Source organism: Antechinus flavipes, chromosome 5 (assembly GCF_016432865.1).
Source record: "Antechinus flavipes isolate AdamAnt ecotype Samford, QLD, Australia chromosome 5, AdamAnt_v2, whole genome shotgun sequence".
In the NCBI taxonomy this organism is placed as follows: Eukaryota; Metazoa; Chordata; class Mammalia; order Dasyuromorphia; family Dasyuridae; genus Antechinus; species Antechinus flavipes.
In genome coordinates, this window is record NC_067402.1 from 74,317,868 (window position 1) to 74,329,257 (window position 11,390).

The 11,390-nt window shown below is 39.9% G+C and overlaps 1 protein-coding gene across 2 annotated transcripts; it reads left to right on the forward strand.

Moving 5' to 3' along the window:
- Positions 1-1,653: 1,653 nt before the first annotated feature.
- KLF6 (KLF transcription factor 6) lies at positions 1,654-11,142 on the forward strand. 2 transcript variants are annotated; one of them, XM_052000718.1, is made up of 4 exons: positions 1,656-2,051; positions 5,102-5,678; positions 7,092-7,215; positions 8,009-11,142. In XM_052000718.1, the coding sequence occupies exons 1-4, from the start codon at positions 1,950-1,952 to the stop codon at positions 8,058-8,060; spliced, it is 855 nt and encodes a 284-aa protein (XP_051856678.1). In that variant the 5' UTR covers positions 1,656-1,949; the 3' UTR covers positions 8,061-11,142. The 2 variants fall into 2 exon arrangements, with proteins under 2 accessions (XP_051856677.1, XP_051856678.1); XM_052000717.1 differs by lacking the exon at positions 8,009-11,142 and having other exon boundaries at positions 1,654-2,051; positions 7,092-7,987.
- Positions 11,143-11,390: the final 248 nt, after the last annotated feature.

Sequence of the window (11,390 nt, forward strand, 5' to 3'; positions counted from 1 at the left end):
TTAAGTTGTCATTTAAGGTATTTGAAAAAAACAAATCATTCCCTCTTACTAATAAAATCAAGGGTGCATTAAAAATTGTTTAAAATTTTGGAAATTTAAAAAAAAATTAATAAAAACTAAAATGTATTATAAAAACTCACCAGGAGGCTCAGTTAAACGACACCAAATTAGCTTTACCAGCTGTTTTGATTCTTGAAGTATTCAAGGTACCCTCCAACCCTCTCCCCTACAGTGATCTAAGGACGTTCTATTAAACAAGAATTCCAATACATATCAAGTGGTGAGACCGACTTCGATTCCAGTTTTGTTCCTTTCAGAACATGGTATACCTTACTAGACCTATTTAAAATATAAACCTGTTTTCTATGACTTTTTAATTCTATGGAGAATCGGAGAGAGTATGCAGATGTTTCATTCATTCAACATTCATTCCCAATTCAAGTCCAATTACAGATTTTAAATCAAACTCGCCCAAATGCTTCAATCGTTCCTCCAAGGTTGATTCAACCTTTCTCCACCGGCTCTCACAAGCTCCCCTCCCCAGTCATTTGATTTCGCTGTTATCAGTTTCGGCGGGGCGAGAGGGGAGGTGGTGCGGGAGAAGGGGAGTTTGGCCGGCACGAGCGCCTGCAGGAGAGGCGAAGCAGACGCGGCCGCTTCCTAGGGAAGCACAGCCGACTGGCTACCGCGAGCGGGACAAAGCTTGGGAGCGAAAGTACACGCTGCTCTCGGGAGCTGCACGTCTCTCCGGTCGGTGCGCCCTTGGGCACGACCATAGCTTGGCGCTGGGAAGCTTCGCAGGAGAGCGTGCGCCCCGCCGAGTGCTAAACCTGCAAATGTGGTTACCCCACAGAAGCCCTAGGGGAGCCAGAGAGCCGAATAGAGAAAAGGATCCGGGAGCACGGAGCAAAGCAACAAGGGGGATTTACGGGAAAAGAGCGAGAGCGCAGCTCCTTGCGCTTCTTAGTTTTCAACCCCTCCGCCGCTAAAGGCGCGAGAGTGGACAGCGGCAGACGTGCGCCTAGGCGCGAGGCGAGAATCGCCCAGTCTCCGACGAGGACGACTTTGGAGGTAGCTCCTGTTTTTGCTTTGTTTATAACTACGGAGAAAGCAAAAAACTAGGGTAAGATACGGGAATGGGAGATTTTGGGGAAGAAGGGGGTGGGGAGGATGAAAGAGAGGTTGAATCCTGGAGCCCCGGGCCCCTTCAACTCTTAGGCAGCCACCGAGGTCCTTCCAGCCCCGCAGTGGCTCAGCCACGCTCGCAGCGGCAGCGGGCAGGACTAAAACCCCGGCACCACAGAGCAACGACACCGCACCAACTCCTCGGGCAGCCCGGGAGCTCGCGCCCTATATACCCTGCTAAAAATAGCCTGCACGGCCGCCCACCAATCAGATTTGGGGAAATTTCGAATTGCTCCAATAGTGGAGGCCGTAACGGAGACGTTCGGTCACGCCAGGAGTGGCAGTAATGAGCCGCGGGCGGCGACTGGTGGAAGCTGACATCATAGGCGCACGGTTTCCAGGATGGATAGCTAGCGATTGGGCCACTTGCAGAGCCGGCGCAAGAGCTGATCACGTGGGGGGGAGGGGAGAAGTGGGGGGAGCCAAGGCAGAAGGAGGAGGAGGAGGAGGAGGCGGTGGAGGAGGAGGGAGGGGGGGAAGAGGCTGGCAGAAGAGCTTTGAATAGGGAAGTTTTGCAGGGGTTACGTTTGCAGTCAGTTCAGTGTTTGCAAATATTGTGTAGGCTCCTGAGCAAGTCTCTGTGATCCAGGAGAATCAGAATTTGAGGCTTCTAATTGCTGTGCAATTGAGTTTGCATGAAACTTTCACCTCTTCTGCAGGAATTGACTCTTGTGATTTCGGGAGAGAGTTTTAAATCTCTCTGACTACAGACCACACACCTCCCTATTTTTTACAACAGAATTGACTTTATTTTCCAACCAGACATGGATGTTCTCCCAATGTGCAGCATCTTCCAGGAACTCCAGATTGTGCATGACACTGGTTACTTCTCAGCTTTACCATCCCTGGAAGAATATTGGCAACAGGTAAATAGGGATTTTCATTACAAGGCGCAGAGTTTAAAAAAAAAAAATTGCCCAGTGTCGCCGGTGCACTGAGGGAAAAGGAGTGAATGGAGGAAAAAAAAATTAAGAGTGTGTGTGATTGAAGCTGCCTATCTCTATGTGTGTATATATATGTATATACATACATATATATTACATATATATTTGGTTGTTTGCGGGAATTTTTTAAATTATGATTTATTTTTTTTTAAATATTGTTCAAATGCCTGTTGTTTTGGATACACTTTTTGAGTGCATCTCACGTTCGGAAGGGGAGTTGTCATTTTCAGTAGACTGGAGCTGTAGATCGGTTGTTCCGAGAGTGTTTTTGCCATTTTGGATCTTCTCAACGGCAACCATCGGAGCGGAGAGCCAAACTCTTCCAGCCTTGCGTTCGCTAGATCCCCTTTACCGAGCCCTTGGCAGAAGTTTTGTGCTTGTACCGGGTCCAAACTCCACAGCTGGATCTTGTCATATGAACTTGCCTTTATTGCCAAGGGATTTTTTTAGGTTTTTTGTTTGTTTGTTTTCCGCCCCCCCCCTTTTTTTTTTTTGGTGTGTATGTGTTTACATGTGTGCAAATACTTCAAAAATTTAAATATAGACTATATTTTTCCTAGTAGAAATATCTACCAACCTATTTCCAGTCTCGTTTAACAAATTTCTCCCCCTTTTCCCGTCCCCCGGGGAATCTGAAGATTTGCCTAGCTCTTGCCTGATTTTCTTAACCGGCTACTCTTGTTGATCAGCCAAAGGGGAAAAAAAGAAATCTGTTTGCACGAACCAGTGACTTGTCAGTCATATGACAGTGAGCCTGTCCTGCTAATTGCTTCAAGTCTTAGTTTGCATAGAAAATGGGAGGCTTCTGGCGTTTTAATGGAACTGGATTTTTTTTTTTTTAAGCTTTTGTTTTTGATTTTGATTTTTTTTTCCTCCCTTTCTTGATTGGTCGGATTTCTCCAGGCTAAATAGACTCCCCCACTAATTCCATTGTCTTTAAATATATATGGAGGATCTGTTGTTGTCTGTCAGCCCTGGCTGTCGTGTTTGCTTAATTCACTAATTCACTAAGTGAATAATCAAATCACCTATTTTCTTGTTAGGTTGGAAGACCAGAAATCTTTTTTTTAGAAAGACGAAATACAAAGGGTTGCAGTTTTCACGTGTCTTGTTTAATTGTTTGCAATCCTTTCTTCCCTTTATCTCCCCCCCACCTTTTTTTTTTTTTTCCTCCCTCAAAGAAGCAGCTCCCTTGTACGTGATTGAAATTGATCTAAGTAGTTTCCTTCAGGCATTTGGGATTTGGGCAAAAAGCCAGACTTGGCTCCCAGTAGCCATCAGAGGCATTTAAACTCACAGAGAGCTTCATTCTGGTCCATATTGCTCATCAACATAATGGAGAATTTAAATTAGCCAGATTATTAAAGTTTAACAAGATCTCAATAAATGTTCCTTCCTGTTTCCTTGAAGGATCAATAAAATATTTTTTGCTGTCTCTTTTCTTTGCTGTATCTTAATATGTACTATAGCGCAGCTTGTCTAATTATAGGTATATATAGAATATGGTTCTTCCCCCCCTTGCTTGCTCACACTAGGCATGTGACAAGTCTGAAGGGAGGTTGGGGGAGGGGGGAAAAATATGTACTATAACATATTTCTAAGGTAGCCCATTAAAGTGATATGTGTGGTTTTTGGATAGGTTTTGCTCAGAAGGCTCCAGGGTAGCATAGGAGAGTTATGTCGATGAAATGAGTAGAATTTGGTGTAGAAACTTAACCGGTAGCATTGTCCATAGGCAACCTAATATGGACATGCAAACAACTAATCCTAGTGGAAATTAGAGAGGAGAAAAAATGAACAATTTTAATCCTAAAATATTTCCTACCATTTTTTTTCCAGTGGCTAGAAAGTTTGAAATGGTGGGGAGAGGGGATGCTGATCTCGGCAGTTGTAGCCACTTGAAAGGTTGGTTGTTGGGGGGGGCGGGATTGGGGGGAAACCGTTGTACATGTCACATTGCATGTATATTTGAACAGAGTACTTTCTTGGCTGTTGGTCAGATTTTTAAAAGGAAGTCTCCTTTGGCATTGCGTGAAAGAAATAGAGTGATGACTCATACAGTTGTACTCTTGGCCAGTAGATAAAGTTCTTGTTCATTGTGGGACTCCCAGCAGGGCCTTAGAGTAATTTCCCCTTTTGCATCTTTTTTTACAATAGCATATTGCTGTTCTGAAACTTTTCCTCCTCTCCTGCTGTTGGTGAAATTCCCTGTGTCTCTGACCACTATAGAAATAGTTAGTTATGTGGTGTGTGCATGGCCCAGCACTTAGAAATGACATTCTTGAAAGTCTCCTAGGTCTCTGATACACAGGAAATGGGTGGTTTATCAGCAGCTTCATTGATGTCCGGGAATACAGATTGTCAGCTAGCTGCCACCATACTAGAATGTGGTATTGTGCTATGACAAGTCAACTCCATTTTTAAGTGAGCCTGTCAAATTACACTGGATGCAGTAGAGTGCTTCTGTCCTGTGTTTTATGAATGTGTGCTAGGCGCATGTGTAGGATGAATGACTTTGCCTTTATTAATAAAGACAGTTCTTCAGAATGTCAGATAATCTGGTTAAACCTGTTAGGGGTGTATGTTTGGGAAGCTGGTTTTGTGTGTGTGTAGTTTACTGGGAAACTCATTAGAAACGTCAACACTAGTAACAATATTAAAAATCAGCTTAGAGATCATCACTCATTTGAGTCACTCATCTAATATTTGAAAAGCTAAGTAAGATAAGTTTTATTTTTTAGCTTTTCTTCTAAACTGTTGCCCAATTCTTGGAAACCTAATTAATATAATGACCATTCAGATGCATTCAGAATGATTTCTTAATTGTAAAAAGATTCTAAAATCTTTGTTTTGGAGTACCAGGCTTGGTTTTTATATTTTTGCATGTTTTTTTTTTTTCAAAATTTACTTTCACTTCCATTTTTAGTATTTATAAATTGATCTGACTGTTAAATTTTTTCATTTTTGCGTAGACCTGCTTAGAGTTGGAACGGTACCTCCAAAGTGAACCCTGCTGTGTGTCAGCATCGGATATTAAATTTGAAAGCCAAGAAGATCTGTGGACCAAAATTATTCTGGCTCGAGAGAAAAAGGAAGAATCAGAACTGAAAATTTCTTCTAGTCCTAAGGAGGACTGTCCAATCAGTCAGAGTTTCAGCCAGAGCCTAGAGACCAACAGCTTAAATTCAGATGTGAGCAGTGAATCATCTGACAGCACTGAGGAACTTTCACCTACTACTAAATTTACCTCTGATCCAATAAGTGAAGTCTTAGCCAATTCAGGAAATTTGAGTTCTTCTGTCACTTCCACTCCTCCTTCTTCCCCGGAACTGGGCAGAGAACCTTCCTCTCAACTGTGGAATTGTATGCCTGGTGAATTGCATTCACCAGGTAAAATTCGTACTGGGACTGTGGGCAAGACTGGTGAGAAGGTCAGTGGTGACGCCTCTCCAGATGGCAGGAGACGAGTCCACCGGTGCCATTTCAATGGCTGTCGAAAAGTTTACACCAAAAGCTCGCATCTCAAAGCACATCAGCGCACTCATACAGGTCAGTCCCCCCTAGGTGACCAAAGGAGTTGAGCCTGGTCATCTACAGGGAATACCCTGAATTTCATGTGGTCATTGCATTACACAAACTCTGGGTGAGAGCCCAGAGCTGGGAGATAATTGATGTAGTAACATTACCAGCATGAAGGACTTCATTTCCTCATTCTTTTCATCAAAGAATTGGATCTTTTTGAGGACAGAATCGAATTCTTGAAAGACTAGTTGATTATCATGGATGAATGGTAGGCTTTCAAATTAAGCATACAGGAAGCCCAAGCCTATTACTTACTGCTTCCATTCTCTCACACCCTCTCCCCTCCCCCATTCATCTAATTGAGGGCCTCTTATTGCATTCTCCATATAAAAGAATTGGATGAAGTCTTAAATTGTCTCCTTTTAGCTTCATTTTTAATTAATTTAAGAGTCTAGGAGCAGGTGGTCCCCTAGCAGTATACTGTACTTATATGTTTAATAGTATATGTGAGAGCTTGACATGACTGCACTCCAACCAATCAAAACACATTTGCCAAGCACTTATTTGACTAGAGCTCTCCAGTATATGTTATTGTAAATTAAATACAGCCTAGTTTATAAAAGGTGCCTTTAAAAAACAGAAGAAAGTGACTAGCACCATTAGCAGTCAGAATGAAAATCCCACTTTTGAGAGCTAGATTACTTAGTGGTTACTTTGTCCAACCCTTTCATTTTATATATGAGGAACTTGAGTCCTAGAAAAATAAAGCCGTGGACTCAAGGTCACCCATCTGGTTAGAGACAGCTAGACTCAAAATGCATCTTCCTAATTCCCAATCCAGTATTCCATCTACTACATTCATTCAAGTCTGGATTTTGCTCTGTTCATAAGTACTGTGCTGTATTTAACATTTCCTGGTAACACTATTGATGAACAGATGGCTTCTCGGTCATGACTTGATTTGAGGAATGATTTTTTTTTTTAGTTATTTGGTTATTATCTGGGGTAATTTCAAATTAAATTGAATTTTGAAGAGAAGTAAAAATATCCAGTGAAAACTGATCATTCCCATTCAATGGGGGAAAGTGTATAGGGAGCTAGGGCCAGGTTCATCATGTATGATATATTTCACCAGTCTGTTGTTGTTTTACATATGTTAACTTCCATTAGTGTGATTGTATAGATACATTTTGCCAAAATTTTAAGTCCCTGTTAGAGTACTAAAGGAATGTCATCAGAAATTATGCTTGTCATTATTTATTACTATAAATTAGTATTGTCCTTAATCGTGAATAAGGATTCTGTACCTGAGGCATCTTTTTGGAAGCTCTGCAATTGGTCATGAAGAAGTTGGGGACTTGCTGTGTATTTTTGCTCTGGTTTGTGTTCATCTTTGTTTCAATGAAGTCACAGTTGACCAATGATGTGTTTCGTTTGTAGGAGAAAAGCCTTACAGATGCTCATGGGAAGGGTGTGAATGGCGTTTTGCAAGAAGTGATGAGTTAACAAGACATTTCAGAAAGCACACGGGTGCCAAGCCTTTTAAATGTACTCACTGTGACAGGTATGTGAATGGAAACTACTTCATAAAAGAATTCTTCAAGGTATTAAGTGGAAGACTCCCAGCTAAGCCCCCCCCCCTTTTTTTTTCAGTCTGAAAGAAATTTTGCATGTAAAGATAGTTATTCTTTTTCATTATTAGCAGTCTTTTTATTGACTCTAGTCTTCACAGGTTAGAATCTCAAAAATTTTTGTTCATTTTCATTGTGATAATAATAATGATAATAGTTTGCACTAATATAGCACTTTTAAAGATAACAAATTGTGTTTTTACATATACTTATTCATTTGATCCTCATGACCACTCAGAGAGAGTAAAGTAAATTATCCCCATTTTGCAGATAAAGAAATTGAGGCTAAGAGAGGTTAAATGATTTGCTTAGGATCACATAACTAGTAGGTATCTAAAGACAGGATTCGAACTTTTGTCTGGCTTCCTGGCCCAGTACCACATCCACTGCATCACCTAGCTGCCTCACACAATAATTTAGTACTTTCCCTTTGGTATATTAAAGCCAGATCTCCTCTCCAAAAAAGCTCTATTTACCAAATTATGAAACTCTTAACACCTCTAAGGGCATTGTGCTTAACCACTAAACATACTTCCTGAAGTCAAAATCAGAGGCTAGATACAATCTCCATTCCTCTAAAATGACCGTGTTTAGGGTACCGATAAAATTCTTATGAATCAGAAAATATCCTTCAGATTTCTATGAGTCGGGATAGAGAGACTGTTATAATACAGAATCACAGAGCATGTGACATGAGTCTATATTTTTTTTTTTTGTTTTTTGCAGGTGTTTTTCCAGGTCTGATCACCTGGCCCTTCACATGAAGAGGCACCTCTGAATGGGTCAAGAGGTGAATCCTGTGGGCTAAGCGGCTGCAAGGTTGAGACAGCCTTGTGAGGAGGGATGTGTGTCCCAGCCAAAAAGCATGCCATTTTGCACCCTACCCAGTTGCCTCCAGGACCTCTCTAACTTGAAGGTCTTTTGAGGGCTAATAAAGTCATGTAAGAAGCGGCATCGCAACCGTGGTGCATGAGGTTTGGGTTTTCCCGGACTCATTCACTGGTACCTAACCTTCTGAGTGGCTCCTAAGCCTTTGCCGTGAGCATGTGCACTGAGAATGTTAATGATTGGGCTGACTGTATGTTGAGGATCTATTCATGACTGTATGATGAGGTATACTTTTTTTAATCTTGCGGTAGTTTTGCTGCAAGAGAGATGAAAAAGTTAGTTTGAATGTTTTGTGTGTGAGGAGCATACCTTGAGATGGGACGACCACCAATCATTTCCTGGGGGGGAGGGTCTGCACCTTTTTTTTTTTTTTAAACAAAAACAAAAACAAAAAAAAAAGGGGGAGGGGGGGAATGGAGGGCGGGAGTGGGAAGTCAGGACCCCGGAGTAGAGATTGGGGTAAGGGGGAGGCCCCCTTTCCTGGGTGAGAGAAGCTTTGGGTGTCTGGTGCAGCTATTAAACGTGCAATGTGTCAGGTAGCTTGTTTAACTTGCTACAGAGCTCATTTGTAATCCATTGTATAAGCTGTGTATTTACAAATATAACACAACTATAACTTTTCATTATAATACAAAGATAATGCATGGTTCCGGGGAACTATATGCTTTTCCATTCTTTAATCAGGACTGCAATTTTGATTCCAGTTAAAGAGCAGCTAAGATACAATTGGTCTAATACAGTGATTCCCAGCCATCTTGGACTTGCAACACATTATTATAATTATTGTTTTTATTATTATTATTTGTTATTGTTGTTATTGTTGTTATTTAATTTTTACAACACTCCCTCCCCCTAAAAGTGCAGTGGTGGCACAGAATTATTTTTTTTTATGGAAATTAAATTTAATTTGGAGAATTTTTATGGCACCCCTTTGAGATAATTGTATACATTTTGGGGGTTTCACAGAGCCAGGGTTTGGGAATCACTGGTCTAATGTTACATTACGTATGGAACCTGAAAAAAATTTTCTGTTGGGTGGATAAAACCACTGTAGCTTAGAAACTGATTTCTCATGCAGCTGTTTCTCTTATTTATGCCTTGAGGACTAATTTCTGGTTTTCTAGCTGTTAATGCACTGTTGACCTTAATAATGGTGCCTTATGCAAGTGACCTTCTCTTGTGGGGGGGGGTCTCATACAGGGGTATGGGTGATGCATGCTTTATTAAGGCTCTTTTTTCACCTGGCATTGTACTGTATCAATGTAAAATACAGAGGAAAAAAAAAAAAAACCACACAACACACACAAATCTTTGAGGTCCTCCTTCACAGAGACAACATAAAAATGAAAATCTCCCTCAACATGTCAGTATTTGTTTGCTATTTTTGACAACTTGACTGTCAGTGTTAAAGTGTAATACACACACTAATTGAATTCCTGACCAACTCTGCCACCTTCAGACTTTTATACGGACCTTGCACAACAATTGTATAGATAATACACCCCAAACTGTATTTAATATGTAAAGTTTTCACACATATTAAAGATACAGAAGTATAAGAAGAAGATGTTAATGTATTGCTTAGAAGGCACAAATTTCACATATATATCTAGCTATCTGTTGGTAATACAGAAAGTATAATACTTTTTTAAAAAGTGGGCAGAATTCTTGTGTATGTATATTTGTGTGTACAGTATGTGTATGTGTGTATATATATATAGATAATATATAAATATTTTTTTTAAAAAAAGGAGAAATTAGAATGTTTAGCTAGGAAATTCCACAGCCTGTGAAGAAATATTTCAATATGGCCATAAAGGAGGCAAAAACATGGAAACTACAATCTCTCTTATTTGGAGGCATTCTTTTCAGTTTAAAGGTTTGCTAAAGGCTTTGTTGGCCTGGAGTCTCTGCCAGCCTGCTCACTGTTTGGCTGTCCAGATCAGTGAGGGACTCTTTGGCCGTTTAAGAATGGCATGGACTGAATACTGGCGTACTGGTCAGATTCAAATAAAATCCACCAAGGGTTTTGTTTTTTTTGGGCATCAAATTCATTAGAAGATTGAGCAGTAAACTGATTACTGTGGATCTTTTTTTGTTGTTGTTGTTCACAACATTTCCAACATGTAGATTCTTCAGAGCATTCTCTCAAACATGAAACTTTTCCCAAATTGGCACATTACAACATTGACAGCTAATATTTCATCCAGCTGTTTGTTTACTTCTGGGTGTGGATTCTTTTTTTTTTTTAATATATATATGTGTGTGTATGTAAGTGTCTATATGTGTATATATATATATTTATATATACATATACATATAAGTCTGGCTGGGCTAGTATTTTGTTTGATCTTCCTAGAAATGAGTGATGACTAGGGCTCACATAACTGGTTTTTTATCTGGTTTGGGTATATACGTTTGCCTAAATAACTCATTTCGTTTTGCTTAAAGGGAAAATGCACTTTTTTTTTTTTCTTTTGGCAATTCAAAATCCAGAAATTTGATTTGCTGGGTTTGAAAACTCCTTTTTTGGCCATGCTCTGCTTAGCCATAACAATCCTGTTAAGCAAGAAGGTAAACAAAAGCAAAAACAAACAAACAAACAAAAAACCCTTGCACTGGCTTGTCTCACTTACAAAATACCATCAGACTTGTTTGAATGGGGTGGAGCTGAGTGCCATATATGTCAATGCCTGTAATTTTCATAATAAGCAAGTACATAAGAAGTACATTCTGTTCAGGTGATAACTGAGCCTCAATCAAGCTGAAATTTTTGCTTGAAATTTAAAAAAATTTCTATTAGTGAAATTTCTCTTTTTTTTGAAGCACCCTGTTATCTAAAGAATCTTTGTAAGATTTTTGTAAAATTTTGTTTTACAAGATTTTATTTGAAATTGTTTTTTGCAAGATTGTTATATTTCTGTATGAATGTATTTTTTATTGGAATAACATAAAAAAATTCTTATCAGCAACTCTGGTCTAGTTTGTTTTTAGTTTTGTTTTGTTCTTTTAATTCTTGCTGTTGTTAATTTGTGTCCTTCTTCCTATTTGGTAAATATCAAATGTGGAACACAAAATAATTTCACACACACACACAAACAAACATACACACACACCCCTTCCTGTGATCTTATCCCATCCCAGAATCTGGGTAGAATGAAGAGCCTGGTATTGCCCTCAAACACTGTATACTTCTCAGCCGACTGACAAAAACAACCAG

Bases quoted from the DNA above. Each gene is read 5' to 3' on its own strand.
- KLF6 (XM_052000717.1), top strand. From the start codon at position 1,950: ATGGATGTTCTCCCAATGTGCAGCATCTTCCAGGAACTCCAGATTGTG. The intron at 2,052-5,101 runs GTAAATAGGGAT...ATTTTTGCGTAG, and splicing joins TGGAAGAATATTGGCAACAG to ACCTGCTTAGAGTTGGAACG. The intron at 5,679-7,091 runs GTCAGTCCCCCC...TTTCGTTTGTAG, and splicing joins ACATCAGCGCACTCATACAG to GAGAAAAGCCTTACAGATGC.